A 21,490-nucleotide genomic window follows, 5' to 3' on the forward strand; every position below is an offset into this window, starting at 1 on the left:
AATACTACATATTGTTTACATGGTGAAAATGTAAAAAGATTATGGACCTTTAGTAATTAACAAATTTACTAAAGGTTTGTTGTTTATGCCAAGGATCATATAGCTCTAAAAGTTTCTTGGGAGAATGGCGTAGCTGTGAAAAATCTCTATACTGATAACGTCTCTCACCAGATAGAAGAGTAAGATCTCTAAAGTTGCTATTTAGCCTTGCTATTATGCTTACAATAGTAAGTGTGCTTTATATTACAGTACATATCATCAGTTCAACTACTCAGCACAGTAAAAGATTATTCAAGTTCCATGGTATACCATCATTTGTCATAGCTCCTCACAAGGAAACTGATAAGTGATTAGTGCTTTTTTTCTTCAATCTCTTGTGTTAATATAAGTCTCCCAGTCACACATAATACTCTTTATCCTTATTTTTCTGTTTCTTGTTGCTGCCTTTCAAGTTCTGCTGTTTTTCCTTTATCACAGCACCATTGCTCTGTACAGCTGAGTTGGTTATGTAGTTCCTGCTCTCGTCCACCTGGTAGGAGCCTTCATCCCTGTTCCTGTACTTATACATGGCATAGAGAAGGATGAGGATGCACAGGGCAGCGGCCGCCACAATTCCGATGACCATCCCGGTGGTGCTGCTAGATTCACGGACCACTTCCGAGGGCCCTGGAACTCGCCTGACGCCCGGCTCTGTGGGAAGTGCTGTGGGTATATTATGCAACATTGGGGAGGTTATTAAGGGGCCCCTCATCTTGATGCTGTCTACCTCAAAGGATGTGGGCAATGGAAGCAACACTAGGTCGGGCTGGGGTTTTAGCTCGCGGTTATTCATATTGCCAGCCGGCTGTTTGGCCGGAGCATTGTGGAGGTTTGCGGTGGAGGCAGAGGTGGCGGTGGTGCGGCTCTGGTCGGCAGTTAGTGGTATAGTGGTAGTCCTACTGCATCTGGAGACTGGTTTGTTAAGTCTACAAGTCTTGGGCATGTGAGCTTGGTAGCCACCTTCAAAGCCTGACGTGGACAAGGTCTTATCTGTTACCAAGGAGAAGGCCGTGTAAAAATCTTCATCATCAGTAGGGGGCAGGTTAGACTTGAATGCTTCCCCAGAGCCATACCCCGATATCACCAAGCCATCATCATCACAATCATCGCTGCCTCGGTCCGACAAGCAAGGTACCCCCGCCTCATTGGCCTTGGACAGGGACTCTTTGGTGGTCTCAATAATGGTGACGAGTGGGTGGTGGGTTGAGGGAGTGGGGATGAAGGGTGTGTACGAGGAGCTACAAAGGGGTGGTCTAATGGATCCTCAAGTACTGGGATGACTAACTCAGCTCCTGGGGTTGGAGACAAACAGGTTAGAGGACAGCATGGAAAATTTAAGCAAAATACAAAATTGGATACATTTAAACAGGGACACAAAATGTGGCATTACAATTATCTTGGCATATCAATTTAAGAGTGCTGAGCAAGCAAGTTGAAAGAAAATGTAATTTTTTTTTTTTTTTTCAAAAGGTTTAAGAGGTTTTTAAGTATGAGGCAAAAACGTCAAATAAAGTTACCTTTGAATTCACATGTGATTTTTTTCTCAATATTAAAAGGAAACACATCCTCAACCTTCAAATGTAAACTAATAAACTTGAAGCATTCACAGCGATAAAAGTGTATTCAGCAGACTTGGATTTTGAAAGTTTAAATCAAAATATAACATAGTCATTGTTATTCCTTTGCTTTTTCTCTTTATTGAATAAGACAATATATGTTTATGAAAGTATAATTTAAAAGTATATCGAGTAAAATCAATTTCAGTCAATTATAAATTTCAGACAGAAAAAAAGTTTACATTATGACTGAAACGACACACTGACAGTGTCAGTGGCTCTGTCCAGCTTAAACCTCTTGCTTCTTACAGAACTGCAGTAAATAAATTCTTAAAGTTATAGTTATGCAAACTTTTTTCAGATGCAGAGATGTTCTGGATTGGAATTATTTGTAAAAATTAAAAACGGAAGACTAGGAAAAGAGAAGGAAAAGAAGAAGGGGAAAAGCACTTGAAAAATGTGAATCTGGATCAATATAAAACTGAATGTACATTCTCAGCAATATGTTTTTATAATAACTTAACCAATAAGTGCATGTTTAATTCAAAGCTTCATTTCAATGTACCGGCCACTTGTGGAAAATTAAGTAAATCAAAAATGTATTTGTATATGTATTTCCCACTTACCTACTTATTAATTCAGACTTAATATAGGGCAAGTGACAATCAAATTTGCAGGTTATAAGGTATAAAGATTGTTGCTCTAAGTGCTGCTAAGTGCCTTGATGTAACTTGAATGTTATCATTCAGCGCTAGAGAAATAAATATGGCTTGATTTGATTTTTTTGGATTTTTGATTTCTGTGTCATGAATGACGACCAATGGATTCATATACTATTCAAGATGATGGAAGTCCAGTGCAGCTAGATATTGTAACTTTTCATCATGCTAGTTTCATTAACTTGTTCTACTATCACAATTTTGATGACATGGGGAACCTCTTTTTTCTTCTCTTTAATTTATTTTCTTCAACAAGAAGACTATTATTCAACAAGAAACCAATTAGAGCAGCTCTGTCACCATGAAAATTCTGTTAAACCATAACTTTAATTTTATGTTCATTCATTGTCAATGGCAGCGCAAAGTCAACTGAATGCTCACCCCTTAAAGGTGTTTATATATTCTTTCATCCAGTGGGTGCAGTAAAATTATCGAGTGCCATAACGGTTCAACCTTCAAAAAGAAAAATAAAAAATAAAAAAAAAGACTGACTACATTCTAAACTCTGCAAAGAATCCTCCACATGAAACACTAGTACTATATGTGTGTTGCAAAAATGAGGTATTGAAATACACAAAATGAAAATTAATGACTATCACTTTAACAGTTGGCCACTCAAAAATGTGTGAGTGTGCCCACCTAGAGCCTGAAGTGCATATACATGCAAGCATGACGCAGCACTCGTAAATATTAGTCAAATACGTAAGTAACTCAATACAAAGGCAACTGTAATTATGTTCACTTTAGCACTGTATTATAAGCATGACCCCATTAAGAGCCTCCTTGCACATCTTGAATTTCTGCAGATTATGTATGGATTGAAGAACACCATAATGGCAGATGAGGATAACTAGAAACTGAACTGAATCATAGGGTGGACCATGATCAATCAAACCTTTGAACTTTGTTTTGACTTTCTGTTCCATTGTTGGTATACATCTCTGCCTTGGCATTATCTATTTGCTCTATCCATATTACTCCTGTCTCCTACAGCTTCAGTTGTTTTGGTGTCCTGAGTTTTAAATTAGCTGTTCCTTAACTTTATTTTTCATATCTCTTCAGTTTCTGCACCAAAGCCTTTTTGTATTTGAATTCTATTTCCCTTTGAAAGTTTATTTAAATGCATTCCAGAAATATTTGTGGATGTAAGTGGATGTAATTCTAACCCAAGCAGATAACACAGGAGTGAACATTCAAATTACCATTGACATGAAAAATATCCACTGCCAAAGCATCTGCACACGGAAACTTTGATGCACATTCCAAAATGTATATCAACCCAAACTAAATAATATGTGACAGACAGACAAATTATCACAAACATCAACATATACATTCACAAGCACACAACGCTGTAGCTCAGTAAAGGCTAGTTTATTCTCTATTTTCAAACAATATAAATATTTAGTTGTCATTGTCCACAATTTCAATCAGAGATGCAGTTTGAAATATTAGAAAAGGGCTCCTTTGCAGAGATGTTTGTAAGCTCACATTGGTTCTGAATTAGTCTGTATTTCTTGGAGGTAGTACATGTAGCATTTTGTGTTAATATAAGGTGTTAGTAATGTAGTTCAATGAATATAAATATTCATTCAATAATGTAAGATTGTAAAAATTGCTACATGTAACACCAACCATGTTCATTAGCTGCTTTGCTTTTACCGTAATACACAAGGGGAGTATAAATTTTGAAATGTTCCAGCCACCACATTACACTACAAACAGCATCTTAAAAAAAGAAAAAGTATTAAGATAATGAAAACACACAGACAATATATTGTGAACTTACATCAACAAATTGCCCACAAGATTTAGGCATGAGGAGAAGAATTTACAAAGGAAAAATTGTGTAAGAATGTTGGATAGTCACTTGGTGCCGTTAAATGTCATTTTTCTCCAATGAGTGTTTTCTATCTTAAAAAGAAGATGGTACAGGGAGGCAACAACACATACATCCACACCACATAAAAAATGTACACCATAATTCATTTTTTTTTAGATTTTGTTTTTTCCTGGTAAATAATTTGCTTTTACAAAAAAATGTGTATCTACATTTTTTCACTGCAATAGACTTCAGCATTATCTAAAATCTATTTATGTTACAATTTTTTTTGCTTAAATTATCATTTGTTCTTTAGTGTAGAATGGATGGATGACTATTTCAATATCTGTAAAGACAAGGGAGAAGATGAAGAAGGGGTGGGACCTATGAAAACACTACATTGGAAATGAGGATGATGGGGGTGACAGTGTAAGTCAGTTGCCATGTCCATGTAAAGGCAGTACGAAGCGGTCGGGCGGCATTAGAGCTTTTGGCTGTAAGGAAGGGTGGGGATATACAAATAATGAGCAATGCCCATCTACAGAAAAGAACAGAAGAACTCTAACACTGACAAGTCTGACAAACCCTAAACTGCAACTTATTAGCCATGCAATTAATTTTTTCTCACAATAGAAATATCATTCAGCAAAAAAAAAAGAAAAAAAAAGAAAAATTGTTTTGTCAAGGTAGATAAAAAATTGAAGTTATCTGAGAGGTGGACCTGAAACTGCTTCAGCTACTAATTTGTGGGCGTAAGTTTGCAAAAATCTGCTGGTGGATTTGATTGTGCATGTTAAGCTTTTGATTTGCATTCAGTAATTGCTGCATTTTCTGTCAAGTAAAATGCACAAGTTAGTCTCTAAAGTAGTTCCAAATCCCAAAAGTCAAATATCAAAAAATATTAAACACCATGATTAAAATATCTGATTGACATAAAAAGCAAGCAAACCAAACATACTTAATAAGCCAAAAACCATAATCATAATAAAGATGCCAGTGATCAGTTGGTTAATGCAAAAAATATGACCAGTTAAAACTACAAAATGAGAATACATTAGGATGGAAGAACAAAGCCATGTAAAATTTTGCAGACCCTACAACTATATACACACAGTAGAAACAAGCACTTTCAAGAGAGGCAATTGACTACTGGACAGGCTCCTCTCTCATGTGTTTTTTGATAGTTAATCATTCTGTAATGTCAATCTTTAAACATGAACTGTCTGAGCAGTCTGGGTGTACATCAGAGAGATACTGTATGGTATTGGCTGAGAATGGGTTATTATTCATCTTTGGTTTGGTTTTAGTCATACTGCAGGATGTTGGTGCATGCTTAAAGTAAGTTGCATTTAGGGAAGATAGAAAAGAAACACAGCAAACTGAGGGCAAGTAAGACTGATTAATGTTAGAAAAATCAGATATAGACTCTGTGTCCCAATCCCTTACTATAAATAAATATGAGGTAATATGAAAGCTTCTACTGACAATAAGCAATTTGATATAACTTGCATGCTGACAGACATCAGTCAAACTGCAGCTTAATAAAGGTACAGTTAATTCTTTATATCTTTAGCATGTTGCAATGTGACACAGTGTTCATTATCATTACATTCAATGCCAAGTAAATTCATTTACAAATTTTTCCAAAGTGAAAGAATTTTTATGTAGTATGCCATTGGGACACAGCTCAATTTTCATTAATAGCAGACAAAATACAAAATAAAAACAAAAAACACATTAATTTAATTGTGTCATGTAGTATAATATGGAATGTGGGATGCAGTTTATTTAAGATTCAAGTATGATGAAGAATCAAAAGACAAGCTTAAAGCTGATAGCCATAACACAGTGCATGTTGTTGCCTTGTGTAACCATTGGTGGGTTTAGATAGAAGCAATTTGTTGGGTAATGGTATGATACATTACTGTGCAAAATAATGTACTTGTGGACTTATTTGACGAATCAATCAATGTTTCTGTATAGCAGGTTATTAATACTGTGGGTCAAAAATCTCCATACTCTCATTTCATACATTTAATCTGAAGGGATTTGATTTACAGTTTTCTACAAGAAGTAGATTATGCAAATTTAGTTGTATTATGAATGCTTCCAAATTTAGAAAGATACATGAACATTTACTGACTAAGCAGTATAATGGATATCAGCTTTATCCTCACAATGTCTTCTGATGTATAATTCCACTTCCTAATGGTACCTACATGCTACTGACATGTAGGTAAAGATATAATCACAGAGGAATATTCCATAAGATGGCATGTCTAACTATCTTCAGTTGAAAATGAATGGAGACCATTCATTTCTTGTCAAGTGTAATGCATTGCTGTTATCTGCCTGTTATTCTGATTCATGTTGAAACGGTGTGTGCGGTATGAGCAGCATAATCTGAAAAATGCCAGGTTGAAGTGAAATATATTGGTGAGTGTCGTAATACATTGAAATCACTGCTGATACAGATACAGTAAAAGCACATATAGATAGAGTAAAAGTTATACATGAATACTATTAGAACATTATTTGAAATATAGAAATAAAATATATATATACACATATAATATATAGATAGATTTTTTTTATAATTTTTTTTTTTCCAAATGCCCTTCCTGTCACAAACTTCCCCATTTGTGCTGGCTTAGGAACAGCACAACCCTACCACTGGCTTGCCTTGTGACTGGAGTTGAATATGAAGTTAGGAATATTTAGACAGTGACACAATTTTCACGATTTGGGCTCTGCATGCCACCACATTGGATATGAAAGGAAACAACTGAGATACAACTGATGTGCAGACTTTCAGGTTTCATTCAAGGGGTTGAACAAAAATATCCTATAAGACATTTAGGAATTGAATTTTTTTTTTTTTTAAACTAAATCTCCTAATTTCAGGGGCTCAAATGTAATTGGACAAATGAACATTAGAAAATTTTAAATGTTCATTTTTAATACTTTGTTGAGAATCCTTTGCAGGGAATGACTGAAGTCTGGAACCCATGGACATTACTAAACACTGGGTTTCCTCCTTTGTGATACTTTGCCAGGCTGTCTGTCTTCAGTTGTTGCTTGTTTGTGGGTCTTTCAGCTCTAAGTTTTGTCTTATGTAAGTGCATGCTTGATTGGGTTAAGATCTGGTGATTGACTCCGTACACCATACAATTTTGCTTTCGCATTCCTTTCCCTCCACAATGTTTTACAGAAGATGTGGTGTGCTTTGAATCATAAGCCATTCCAAGCCTATTCCATACTTTCTTCTTTCCATCATTCTGGTACAGGTTGATCTTAGTTTCATCTGTCCAAAGAATGCCGTTCCAGAACTGTGCTGGCCTCTTCAGATGTTTTTTGGCAAGTCTAATCTGGCCTTTCTATTTTTGTGACTGATTAATGGTTTACACCTTGTAGTGAACTCTCTGTATGTACTCTCATGAATTCTTCTCTTTATGATAGACTCCTGGAGAGTATTCTTCAATTGGGTGGATGTTGTGAAGGGTTTTTTGTTTTTTTTTTTCACCATGGAAAGGATCCTGCGATCATCCACCATCGTTATCTTCCACGGACATCCAGGCCTTTTTCAGTTCACAAGCTCACCAGTGTACTCTTTTTTTTTTTCTCAGAATGCACCTAACTGGTGATTTGGCCACTCCTAACATTTCTGCTATCTGTCTGATGGATTTCTTTTTTTTCCCGGCCAAGGATTGTCTGTTTCACTTCCATTGAGAGTTCCTTTGACCACATGTTGTGGGTTCATAGCAACAGCTTCCAAATGCAAACGCTCGTGGCATCAACTCCAGGTTTTACCTGCTTAATTGACGTAGATTACATAACAAAGTAATAACTCACACCTGTCCATGAAACAGTTTTTGAGTCAATTACTTTTGGTTCCTTGAAAAGGATGCAGCTACTATTAAGCTAGCTAGCTACTATAAAAGCTACTATAAAAGATTTTGAGCAATTGGGATGTGAATACTCTGCGCTTTAAGCCCATATCCACTATATAACTGTATCTTCAGCTAATCAGCTAAAATAACAAAACTTGTGTCACTGTCCAAATATTTCTGGGCCTAACTGTATATACAGTTGTGGTCAATTTTATCAATTTCATCCAAGTTTACAAACACTTATCACGGGCATGACTTCTGATTAGTTATTTGAACTGCCCTTTTTTCAGGGTGGAATGATTAATCAACATACATCTTCAATGACTTTTAAAAACAAGAAATGGTTGCACAAGTTTACATTTATTTCTCTAATCCACCCTGGAAAAAGAATGGTTCAAATAAATAATTAATATTAATATTATTAATTTGTGTATGTGTGAACTTTTTAGGCCTTTTTATTGTTCAGGAAACTTAAGTTTAGTATTAGTTCACTCAGACAAGAAAGAAAAGCTACAATGAGCTAAAATCTTCTCATGGGTGTGACAATATCAAAATTTGGTAGAGTTTGGACTTAGCTTATTGAACACCCAGAATCCTATTTATATTTAGAAAAGAGTTTTACTTCAGACACAGAGCAGATTGTTTGTAAATACACAAACAAAAATACTGATTAAGAAATAATTCATTCCTCATGCTGTAAATTACTGTTAAAACGGCGGTAGTGAAGCCCCTTCTGAAGAAGAGCAATTTAGACCTCAACAATTTTAATAACTACTGACCTGTATCCATACCATTTTCAAAGAAGATTTTAGAAAAGCTGATTTTCAGCCAATTTTTTAAATACAAACAATATTTTAGAGAAATATCAATCTGGTTTTAGAATGAACCACAGTGCCAAGATTTTGACTTCAGGTGTACCGCAAAAACTCACAGTCACAGTCTTGGTACTTCTGAATTTAAGCGCTGCTTTTGATACAGTAGATCACCACATTTTATTGAATAGACTGAGAAACCTGGTGGGCCTCTCTGGTACTGTTGTTAACTGGTTTCACTCTTATCGCACAGATCAATGTTTCTTTGTAAGTATGGATACATGTTCCTCCAGAACACATGAAATTAGGTGTGGGGTGCCCCAAGGGTCAATTTTAGGTCCAATTCTTTTTAATTTTTACATGCTTCCCTTGGGGGATGTCATCAGGAGACATGACATCAGCTTCCACAGCTATGCTGATGATACACAGTGGTACATCGCCATGTGGTACAACAAAACAAAAACCCACGGTGAGGCTGTGTTCAGCCATTATGGCTTCCCAGAGAACCTCAGGGCCACATAGACTGTTGATATTTTTCAAAAGAAGCTCAAGACTCACCGTAATTTGGCTTTTAACTGATTTCTTTTACTCTCTTATTTCTGTTATTTCACTATTTTTATGCCTTAATCATTTTTATTTTATTTTATTTATTTACTTTTATTTGAATTTATTTAGTTTTAAGTCTTGTACTTTAAAAAAATTTAAACTTCACATTTCTAGACATTTTAGCATTATTGCCTGTTTTTATTCCATAGTCTTAATCTTTTAGTTTTTAGCTCCAGTGTCTCCTCATGGGGGCCCTCCACACAGGGAGTTGTGTCCAGTCTGCTCACAGGGACGTCGTCCTGGATATCCTTCAGACCTGGGGGACTGGGGGGCTCTGCAGTGGTTGTGGAGTCTGCCCCGATCTGCCTGGGATGGGGGAGGTCTCTGTGGCAGTGCTCCCTGTGGCTGCGGACTATGGTGCCTCTCTGTGTGGACAGCCACCCATAGGTGGCTTCTCCTCACCTGGATCATCAGTGCCATGCCATGCTTCTGTGAAGCACTTTGGGTTGCATTTCCATATTCAGTTTAAGTTTAAGTTTTGTACTCTTGGCTGGAGTGGATGTTGAGGTTGGGTCCAAAAATATATATTAATGTTATTGGTCAGTATCCTTCATATATATATTGTTATTACTATAATGGCCATGATGCACAATTGGATGCACAATTGCATGAAAACATTTTCCCTTTACTATTAGTATCTATATATCCATATAGTTAGAGAACTTAACAGTAAACGATAAAAAGTAAATGTGCCTTTACCCGGTTTTGTTGCTTTAAGCCAATAGCTAAATAACAATCTAACCTTGCAATTAATGTACCATAGCCAAAGTCTCTTTGATCAATTCTTTATTTCTTGCATTATCTCTGAGTGAGAAGTTGGTCTTAGTTCATTGTTGTGAATTAAGACATGGGCAATAACAAGCCTAGAGCATTAGAGGCTTTGGAGCTGACTTTTCTTCATTGCTACTCAAAAGAATGAGCAGAACTCCTGATCAGATAAAGATAAAAACTTCAAATCTGCTGTAGAACAACCCATCTGTGGAACTTTCTGTGCTGACATTTTCTATAATGAAGTTGTGTTGGTTCTAAATACGAGTACTTAATGATATTTTAAAAGAATTACAACTTTATAATGAAAAACAAAAAGGCATGAAATAACCTTATAATATGGCTCTACACGGTTTAGAGAAATTAACCTGGGCATGAACTGGATAGTTTGTAGGACTATTCTCATTTGCCATCTTATGAAATAAAAGAAAGGAGAACACAGATTTACAACAGAGAACAGAATCACTTGATAACGTCTCCAGACAAACGAAAGAAAAAGCCATACTGACAAAAAGACAAAATGAGGTAAAACAGCATTTGATGACGCAACGACCGCCAAAAAGATTTCAAACATGTATGTAGAAAAAGCAACCAAGTCAGTCTAAAAACAGGACCATGGAGTCAATTAAAAAGCATGCAAAGAAATGATCAGATGTAACATAAAATGATTAGAGTGCCACATCATTGTACCAATGAATTGTAACAATCATTGGGACCAAGATTTAGGCATGATTTTGCTAAATTGCGGTGCTAATGTGAAAAGTAGCATGATTCATAAAGCATAAAATGGCAAAAAAAAAAACCCTGGAAGTTTGGCGAGAAAATTATTTTCATGCCATCCATATAAAAAGGTTCAAAAGCAATGCATTATCAAAGAAGTTGATAAAGAAGGACAGGAACCAGAAAATCAGAGAATTAGGAAAGTTCGCTGCCATTAGTTACATATTGAAGTTTCATGACAAAAAAGTCAATGGCAAGAAAATATTTTTTGCCTTTTTACTGTGTTTAGTAAGCTATATGTTACTTGTGAATATACATGGAAACAGTTATTGGCCACCAAAACATCACACCACACATGAAGAGGCCAAAGTAATGTTTTGGATAATTAGCAAATAGACAGGAGTTATATCAAAAGATGAACCAAAACAGCTATGTTGACTTGTCAAAAGAACAAAGGAAATTTAAAATCAAAGCATGCCACTGTCATTGTCAAAGTGATTTTAACTGTTAGAATGGTATGAATTTCTGTGTAAACATATGATTGGATGACTGGAACCCTGTTGTTGTCTTTCTTCACAAATCCACATGAAAATCTGGCTTGACAGCACAAGCTTTCAACCCATTTACACCACCACCTCTCACACTCTTTGAAAAAACCTGGGAATGGCCTGAAGCAAGGAAATCCTTCTGGTGTTCCACAGATTCTGCACTAATCAGGCTATTGAATTATACCATTGAGAGGCAGGCTACCACTTTTTTGCATCATTTCTGGATGAACCTTTGGAAGTTATTATTTTTCTAAGGCAAAGCTTCACACTGCTCATTTAACTAAGCATCATAATTTAATTGCAAATATTCTTGAGCCAGAGGTCAGATTGTATAATAAATAGGGTCTTAAATAAATGCTTTTCTGGCGAAGTCAAAATAATTTTAACATGAGTAAATCTGCCAACCAGTGTCCTATTCTTTTTAGTGTAATTTGTTGAAAAGACTAATTAATAAATCTTTTAAGGCCATGTATAAATGTGATGTATTGAAAGAAACAATACGACCAATAAGAGGCCTATAAAAAATCACGTTCTGAATAAAAACTCCTCTGTCATACGGTATGGCAGGCACAACAATGTCAATTGGTGTTTGACACAAGCTTTGTCGCTAAAAAAATGACATTCCCAAATTCTTTCAAATTGATTTTCTAACTAAGATTTTAAAATTTTGTTACAAAGAAGACAGAATAAAAATAACACCTAAAAGCAAAAGTATGACTCAAAAAAGCTTATACACAGAAATTCAATGATATCTGTTCTCTATTACATGTACCAAAACAAGCCCAAGCCTCAATGGAAAAACACAAATAACATAAAGTTAAGTAAAATATATCAATGGAACTTCTGAAAGCCAAAACAAATTGTAACAAAAACTGGCAAAATGTATTAATTCAAAATTAAAATTTGTAGAGTAGTGAATCGACTCAAACACGATAGGACACATTTTGCAGCATCAGTGCAGAGAACATGGCTCACTATCATACAAATTTTGCACAAATGTGATGACATTTATAATCCCTCATTCTTCCTCTCAGTAGACAAAATCTGTATGATTACCATGTTAACTACTTTGGTATACCCATGTGTACGTGTAGCTCATGATATTAGGATAATAGCTAGCTCCTGCATTACTTTCCAGTACAACCAGCAACATCAAATACATTTCTGCATAATTTATGCATTTTTTTTCTTTAATTGAAATTTTGATAATCCAGGTTCACTTGGATTGGGTAATCTATAGTGCATCTTGCATTGGGTCTGTTGCTGCAGACTGTTTCATGAAGTTACACTTTGTCCATTCATGGGAATATGATGCTTTGAGGATATCTGAATCCTGTGGTGTAGATGAATGAATGCAAAACCAAAGCAAGCAAATGCAAACTAACCTAGCCCACCTGTATGGCCAGTATCACATTCCTCCAGGTCTTCGTCATCACTCGAACACTCTGCAGATGACACAATGTCATCTGCTGTGTGCTTCGTGGGCAGAAAGTGGGTCATCACCGGTCGTACCAACCACAAAGACATATAAAAAAAAAAATAGGCCCCCGCGAAAAAACAAAGAAGACACAGAAAGACAAGGAAAAATGTACAAAACTAGTAAGAAGGTGAACTTTCTTGGAGTCTTGGAAACAGCTTGACAAAAACAGCTTAACAAACATTTCATGAGTTATTTATTTATTTATTTATTTTTTATTTTTGCTTTGTGTCCCTCAGTTGATTCATTTCTATATATTCACTTCAAATTTCCAATGTCTGTCCTGAAAAAGGACCTGCAGTTTAACAATATGGTGGACGTAGATATTCAGATTTATATGACACAAAATAGTTTGGTTTTTTGTTTGTTTTTCGTTGGTTAATCCTTTAATTTCATTTAAAATTTAGTCAGAACACATCGCCGTCAATACATTCACTTCCTTCGTAAGAACAATGACTTGTCAAAACAGGTATTTCCGGTGTTTCCTAGAATGTGACAGTTATTGTGACAGTTTATTGGCTTTTTCACAAATTATTACACTGTACACCAAATAATCTCTTTGACTTAATGAAAATAAAAAAAAATTAAAATCACCTAATATCATAATGGCCACTGACATGAAATTGCTGTTCATTATCTGGCTAAGTTGGTCGGAAATTTAAGGGAACTAGTTAACATTTAGTCCTGAAGCCGATTATTTGTTTGTTTGTTTATAAGTTAGTAGGTAGGGTGACATGATTACATGAAGCAAAAATGCTTTTTGTGGTATTCTGGTTTGGGAATTTTGTGAATATAAACATTGGAGCTATGTCAAAGGCACATTTCTTTCATCATTTGGGCCAGACAATAAAGCTTTCTGGTTTCTGGTTTGTAGTTTTCTTGGTTAGTTTCTTTTTCTTATTGGCCCAGGCAGAAGTACAATGCACTTTGTATGAGATTACAGTTAAATGGAATGCTGAGCTTTCTCAAAAATCCTCCACAACAGGGTGAATATAAAAGATACTCAAAAGCTTGCCAGTTCTAAACTTTTGAACTGGTACTGATTATATAAAGTTGACACTAAACTATTACCACAAAATGGTTGACTGCAACAGTAGGGTGACATTCCATTGCCTTAAGGACTCAGTGCTTCAGGACCACCTTTCTTTCTTGTCCAGCTCAACAACACCTTCATCACCAGCTACTCCAAACCAGGACACCTATCCCACCACTGGACTTTTCAAGTGACTTAGCCACTACACCACCAACCAATCCATTTCCCTTCAACCCTTCAACAAAAATTAGTAGTTCATTAGTAAAATAGGTATCTAATCACATACTCACATACAGACCTCTCACTCATATTTTAGGCCAATCTATGGAAACTGGTATTATTCTTCAAGATCTTAAAATAGCAAAAATTACTGGTGATCCAAGCAACTTCAAAAATTATCAGCCTGTATCTATTTTACCTTGGTTTACAAAAATTTGGGGAAAATGAATCTACACCAACATTTTACAGCATGTAGACAAAAGACATGCAGCTACGAGTGATATTTCTGAATTTGAATTTGAAAGGTGAAGCATTAAAGTGGTTAACTAATTACATGAGTGAAAGAAAGCAATATGTATTAATTTGTGGTTTTGCTTCAAACACAGATCATACAACATACAAAGATCTATCCTAGGACCCTTGTTATTTACAGTCATGATTTTTCATTAGTTTGTAAATTTTCTTTTCACATTTTGTTTGCTGATGATACCAATATAATTTTATCACAGACTGACTGACACATAATACTACATAATAACTAATAGAAATGAGGGAATGATGACAGATGCAAGATTGTTTCAACTGAGCTAACTAAGCTTGTATTAAATATTAAAAAGTCAAATGTCATAATATTTGTGGGAAGGGAAAGGAGCTATGTTAAGGATTATGTCACTGGGGATCATCAGCAACTACCAAGTTTTGTAAATGTTATTAACTTTATATTATTCCATGATTTATCCCTATTTGATTTATGGTAATATTGTTTGGGCAAATACATACCCCTCCAATCTTCATAAACTTTATTTGTTGCAAAAACTATTTGTAAGATTGGCAACTTTTTAAAATTTTAACCATTTGGTAGAGCACAATTTGATATTTGAATGTATTTTAATACATTTACCATGAAGTGTCATCTGAACTGTTTGAGAAAGGCCTATATTTTAAAAACATATATTTTGTTGTTGTTGTTGTTGTTGTTGTTATTATTGCCCCAAGGAAATAAAAATGCAAAGAATTTATTTTTCTATTGTTTTTTTTCTTAGCAGTGAAGACATTAAAGGGTTAAGGAGGCCTCTCCATAATAGTAGACTAAACCAAGGCGGCATAATATTTAGCACTGTCACCCCACAATAAGAAGGTTGCAGGTTCGGTTCCTGGCCTGGGGCCTTTCTGTGCAGAGTTTGAATGTTCTCCCCTGTGTGGGGTTCCTCCGGGTACTCTGATTTCCCCCCACCGTCCAAAGTTTCAGTTCATTAGTGACTCTAAATTGCCTCTATCTGTATCTGTATGTTGGCCCTTCAATGGACTGGTGAGCTGTCCAGTCTGTATCCCATCCTCACACCCCCTGCGACCCGGAACATTACTGAACTGGTTATTTTGGATTGTTTGTCCACTGATTGGCTTTTTGCTCATTACGGGGCTTTCTTGTTGTCATTGTTTTGTTTTTTCCTAAATTATGTTAGCTAAGTTTTGTTTTGTTTTGTTTATGTTTGTTTGTTTGTTGTTGTTGTTATTATTATGTATTTGTTTTCTTTTCTCCTGGAGTTGAGGGGAGGGCCATTGCATAACCCAAGGGCTTGTTGATCTCTCCTGTCATATTTCTTCTTTTTTTTTACCAGCTGGATTTTAAACTGTTTTATGTATGTGCAAATAAAAAAATAAATTAAAATGTAACTGTTACAAAATATATATTTGGTATGATTTTAGAAAGATGAAGGGGCTGTGTATCTGATCTTAATTTAAAATAGTTGGCTGACATTACATTCATGTCAATGACACATTGATGAGGGATAGAGTTTGGGTTAAATAAAATATAAAAGGGGCAAATGGGGCTGATCAATCAGCTGTTTTAAGTTGACTTCACAAACTGTCTCCTTCATAGATTCCTTTTCAATCTGCAATGTAAGCCTTAGTATCATGTAGAAATGTTGCACCATCACTGTCCTTTCTATTATTCTGTTCAATAAACACGGACTGTTAAATAAATCCTCTATTTTTGTGATGACAAAACCTGTTGTGGCGTTGGTTGTCACCTGCTATGATCCTTCCTGTGTTATTGTAATTTGTGGACCTGCTGCTGATTAAAAACAATAAACTGCATATAGAATGTTCACATGCTTTACATGAGATAGTTTGCATTTCTTCATGGTTCACTGAATGTCCACTGTAACTCTCTCTATGAGTACTTATTACAGGTGGTCTGCCCATACCTGTACAGTTGAAGATCTGTGTTTCCGTGTAGTAGTGGTAGACATCATGGTGGTGGTCTCAATGAAAGTTGTTGACATCTCTGGAGGCATGGCTGTGGTTCTGGCTGAACCTGCCACACTGGGCACATCACCCACCAACCTCACACTGCCGTTAATTTTGATGTTAGGGTTACTATCCGCAGCCATGTTCAACACCTTCAGGCCATTATAGTAAAGGCCGGACAACTGACCCTGGAAGGGCCGTCCACGATCACTACCACCAATTGCGACTGTTGCTTGTGTGTTGAAAATTGTCAGTTGTCGTCCTATAAAAGATACCCAGATGTGTGATGTTTTCAACAGAAAAAAGGGAAAAACATCTAATATGCATATAGCTGCAGTGGTTATTTATAAGAACACAGAGGGCATTATTTTCATGGTCAAACAAGGAGAAGAAGCAGCAGTTAAACATTTTCCAATTGGGCTTGGAAGTTGAAGTAATTGATTCATGCATGGTAAGAAGTGATGTTAACAGGAGGTTAGATTAACATGATACAATTAGTTGTTGGTATTTGGTAGAAATTCTGGGTTTTCAATCCTCTGAATGTAGTTCACTCTTTACAAAATAAAATCACAATGATAACTTTTTCTGACCTCTACCAAATTGACTTTATCAGACTTTCCTTTTTTTCTTGCTTTACATGTTCAGAAGAGCTTGTTCAACAGCTGACAAGAGAATACAAATTCTAATAATAGAAACCTACTAATTTACGAACTTATTTGATTATAATCATTGTAACCAAAATTAAAAACCAGCCTACATGTCTTGTCATAAAATTGCAGTACCTAGAATAGAACTATGAATGAAATATTTGTGATTCTGATGGCAATGCTTAGCCAATTGAAAGTCCCCGCCTCGTTGACATGTATTCAGTTGTAGCTGCAAAGCTAAACGCACAGGTAACTGATCTATTCATTTCCAGCTTCATTGCACAGTTTATGTAGACCAGCAAATGTCTGTTATATCTGATAATAAAGTAATTTGGGTATTTTGAACTTGCTTTGTCATTCAAGCTTCAGACTGCTACACTATAATACAAAGCACATCTACATGTTCAGACATTACACATAAGATTATGAAAGTCCAACATCAGTAAACTTTTTCACTGTTAATGGTAAACTTTAACATGCCACATAGTCATACACATACACATGCACACACACTTTGAACTGGCTGTTGTATACAATTAAAAGAGGACCCCCCTGTTTATATGGTTATGTACAACGTTTCAAAATAAGGAGACTTACTATTATGACTTATTCATTTTATTTAAATATTGGTTTATTTACACTTTATGGGTTAAATTATTTCAATTTATTTAGTTTCTCAGATTATTGATAGTTATTACTGAAAAGGAAGTTGGATACATACTGGTGACAAATGGCACTTCTTCAGCATGAAAACAACTTCAAAAGAAAAACTTCAAGTTTTCAGTAATGTTTTATATTGTAAGTCTGCAGGAAATCCAATTATATTGCCCATTGTTTTTTAAAACTCTGAAATCACAACACTCATTTAATCACATTGAAGCACATATAAAAATGCAAGTATATTTGTTTTGAATTACCTTTCTCTTGTAGCCATTCCTCTACGGGTCTGGAGTATTTGAAAGGGATTTTCTTACTGGCCATTTGATAGCGTTCAATGTCGCTGTTCCCTTCAAAGGTTAGAAATACATTTATAAAAACATTTACTGATCATCAACATCAAGTTAAGAAACTTGAGATATCATAAATGCTTTCCTTAAGCATTTACGATATATTTAAGTCATTTTATCTGAATATTATATTTTTATTGAACGTTTTTGGCTAAAACAATACTTAACCTGATATTTTGTCTTTAGATTAATTTATACAAAAGACACAAAAGTATAAATAAATTGGAGGCTAGGAGAGGAAATGGTATGTCATATCAGTAGAGGTTAATCTGTGTATACACCCCTTTTGCTTAATGAGGTATTAAATCAAATCAAATCAACATACATTTTACAGTCTACTGTTCCACACACTCCCTCACCACCCACCGAGGAAGATTGTCCAGTCCTGCTATACTGTATCACCTGGAGTGCTGGCCCACTGGGTGATGGTGAGGGTGCCTGCACCATGTAGTTGTTGCTTTTTGTTTCAAAGCATGCATTAAAATTATTCAGTGTATCTGGAAGTGTGGGGTCTGAATGGTTCGCCTTTGCTGTAGTATAAAAGACTGGATTATTCTCCTTCTGAGGGTCTCATTTCATTGGAACTTGCTGTGCTGGTATGCTGAATAAAAGCCATAAAGACACAATGTTTATCTTCTATATTTACTACATAGCTATAAATAGGTTATTTAAATATTTGTCTACAGGTGACCAAAGACCATAGTTTTGCTTATGGCTGCCTGAAGATAGCAATGTACCGATAACGTACATGAGCACACTTCATTGTCTCTCAACCTTCTGGCTGCACACACACTCTCCACAAGACATTGTATTAACAATACCTCATAGAAACTCAAACTGAACTCAGAGTTTCAGTTCAATCTCAAGCCATCACTGAAAGGCTTGGTCCTCTTAAGAAAATGACTTTGACTTGAGCACACACTGTAAACTTATTTCCAACACAGAAATTCAGCAAAGACAATGACAGTCATGGTTCACTCTCACTCTTTCTCTCAGGTGCCATTCACAAAAGTAATCAAATCTGCAACCATGCAATACCACACATATTTGAGTTGGTCACAACACAATGCTTCCAGTTCGCTGCAGAGACGATGTACAGAAGACTCACTCCACCTCGAATCAGCTAATTAAACTTTGTAAATATATTCATTGCTCATTAGGATTTAAAAAAGTAGAAATCCTGCTTTCTACTTGACCCAAACCCAACCTGATTCGAGACAATACAACACTGCGGACAGCTTCCAGAGTCCCCGCATGCAAGTTTTCGACTGCAGCTCATAACAACTGCTAATAAGCTTCCTGGAGGATATAATCACATTATCACACATTAAACTGCTGCTGTTTTTTTTTTCTGTTTCCTAGGCTGCTCCATCTACCCCCCCACCCACTCCCCCCAAATGGCTCCACTCACCTCTCCACACAACTGTGACAGCTGTATCCACAAACTTCAGAAGATCGTAGCAAATTTCAAACCTCAGCTGGATTAAGGGCAAAAAGATGCAGCTTGACTCTGTTGTTGCCCTAGGACCCGGCTCCCCTGGCAATCCTGCGGATCTGGACTCAACCATCCTAGAACTTGATCCCAGCTCCATGGCTGCTGCTCTGGGCCAAGTCTAAATAGGTGAGCAACAGTGGAAAGGCTACTTTCACCTTCAGCCCTCATCCGAGGCTCAAAGCTAACAGCACCACTCCCAACCAAGTGCCATGGTCCACAGTACAAGGTAAAAGGGGAGGGAGGTCCAGCCCAATACATGCTCCTTCTTGTGACCTCCAACTTGAGAACAGATACAGTGGTTAAAATAAGTATTGAACATGCCCCAATTTCCTCAGTAAATATATTTCTAAAGGTGCTACTAACATGAAATTTACACCACATGTCAGTAACAACCCACACATACAAAGAATTCAAACCTTAGATGTCCATAAATTAAGTTACGTGTGATAAAATGGAACGCCACAGGGAAAAAGTATTGAACACATGAAGAAATGGAGGTGCAAAAGGGCACCAAAAGCCAAGACACCGGCTGAAATCTATTAGGAATCACAAAGCAATCTTGCCCCTTGTCAGTGCATATTAATATCAGCTGGTTCAGTCCCAGCTGATGGCCTAGGTGTCTCATTGCCAAGGTGTAACACAAGAAACATCTCATGAAGGGTAAAAGCAAAGAACTCTGTCAAGACTGTCACAAACTTATTGTTGCAAAACATACTGATGGCATTGGTGACAGACAGATTTCTAAACTTCAGAATGTTCCAGTGAGCACTGTTGGGGCCATAATCTGGAAGTAGAAACAACATCAATTCACCATAAACCTGCCACGACCAGGTGCTCCTCGCAAGATTTCAGACAGAGGAGTCAAAAGAACTATCAGAAGAGTTGTCCAAGAACCAAGGACCACTTGTGGAGGGCTTCAGAAAGATCTAGAATTAAATCGAATCAAATCAAATCAGATGTATAGCACCAAATCATAACAAAGTTACATCAAGGCACTTGACATATAGAGCAGGTCTAGACCAAACTCTATATAAAATTATTTAAAGAGACCCAATGGATCCCCTGATGAGCAAGCACTTGGAGACAGTGGCAAGGAAAAACTTCCTTTAAGAGGCAGAAACCTCGAGCAGAACCAGGCTCAGGGGGGGCGGCCATCTGCCTCGACGGGTTGGGTTGAGAGTGGGAGAGAGAGAGAGAGCGAGAGAGAGTGAGATAGGCATTGGAGGGGCGGTATAGGCACTAACACGATGCTGCATGAAGTTCATGGAGTTGAGCTGTAGTACAGATTTCATGAAATATGGGACCAGCAGGTGTTGCAGGAACATGGGATGGCGATGAGTCACCACCTGCAGGATGAGGACAGGCAGAGAGAGGAGAGGAACTGGGAGAGACAGAGACTTTGGCAAAACATGGTTAGTAAATTCAGTATAAATGCTTAGAACTGGGTGAAACTGCGTTTTTTAAGAAGGATGGTTCTTATCAGCGCATGCAAGGGGGAGGAAAGGAGAGCGAGTGAGAGGGAGGGGGAGAGAGGGTGACAGGGAGAGACAGACAGCGAGAGAGAGAGAGAGAGAGAGAAGCTCAGTCCTTCCCCCAGCAGCCTAGGCCTATAGCAGCCTAGCTGACTTTTGACTTTTAACTATTAGCTCTGTCATACAGATAAGTTTTAAGCCTGGTCTTGAAAATTGCTAAAGAGTCCACCCCCCGGACTGATTCTAGAAGTTGGTTCCATAGAAGTGGAGCCTGGGAACTGAAAGATCTGCCTCCCGATTTACTCTTGAAGACTTTAGGAACCACAAGTAAACCTCCATCTAGAGAACAGAGTGGCCTACTAGTAGTAGGACAGTAAGAAACTATGAGCTCTCTGAGATATGATGGA

The 21,490-nt window shown here is 36.6% G+C and overlaps 1 protein-coding gene across 1 annotated transcript in view; it reads right to left on the bottom strand.

Moving 5' to 3' along the window:
• Positions 1-397: 397 nt before the first annotated feature.
• Positions 398-21,490, bottom strand: part of nrxn3a (neurexin 3a) — a 142,778-nt gene continuing 121,685 nt past the window's right edge. Inside the window, 4 exon segments of the mRNA XM_029493515.1 lie at positions 398-1,267; positions 1,270-1,331; positions 12,875-12,956; positions 16,420-16,724. Of these exon segments, the coding sequence (XP_029349375.1) occupies positions 398-1,267; positions 1,270-1,331; positions 12,875-12,956; positions 16,420-16,724 (1,319 nt within the window).

Source organism: Echeneis naucrates, chromosome 22, assembly GCF_900963305.1.
Source record: "Echeneis naucrates chromosome 22, fEcheNa1.1, whole genome shotgun sequence".
Classification (NCBI taxonomy): domain Eukaryota; kingdom Metazoa; phylum Chordata; class Actinopteri; order Carangiformes; family Echeneidae; genus Echeneis; species Echeneis naucrates.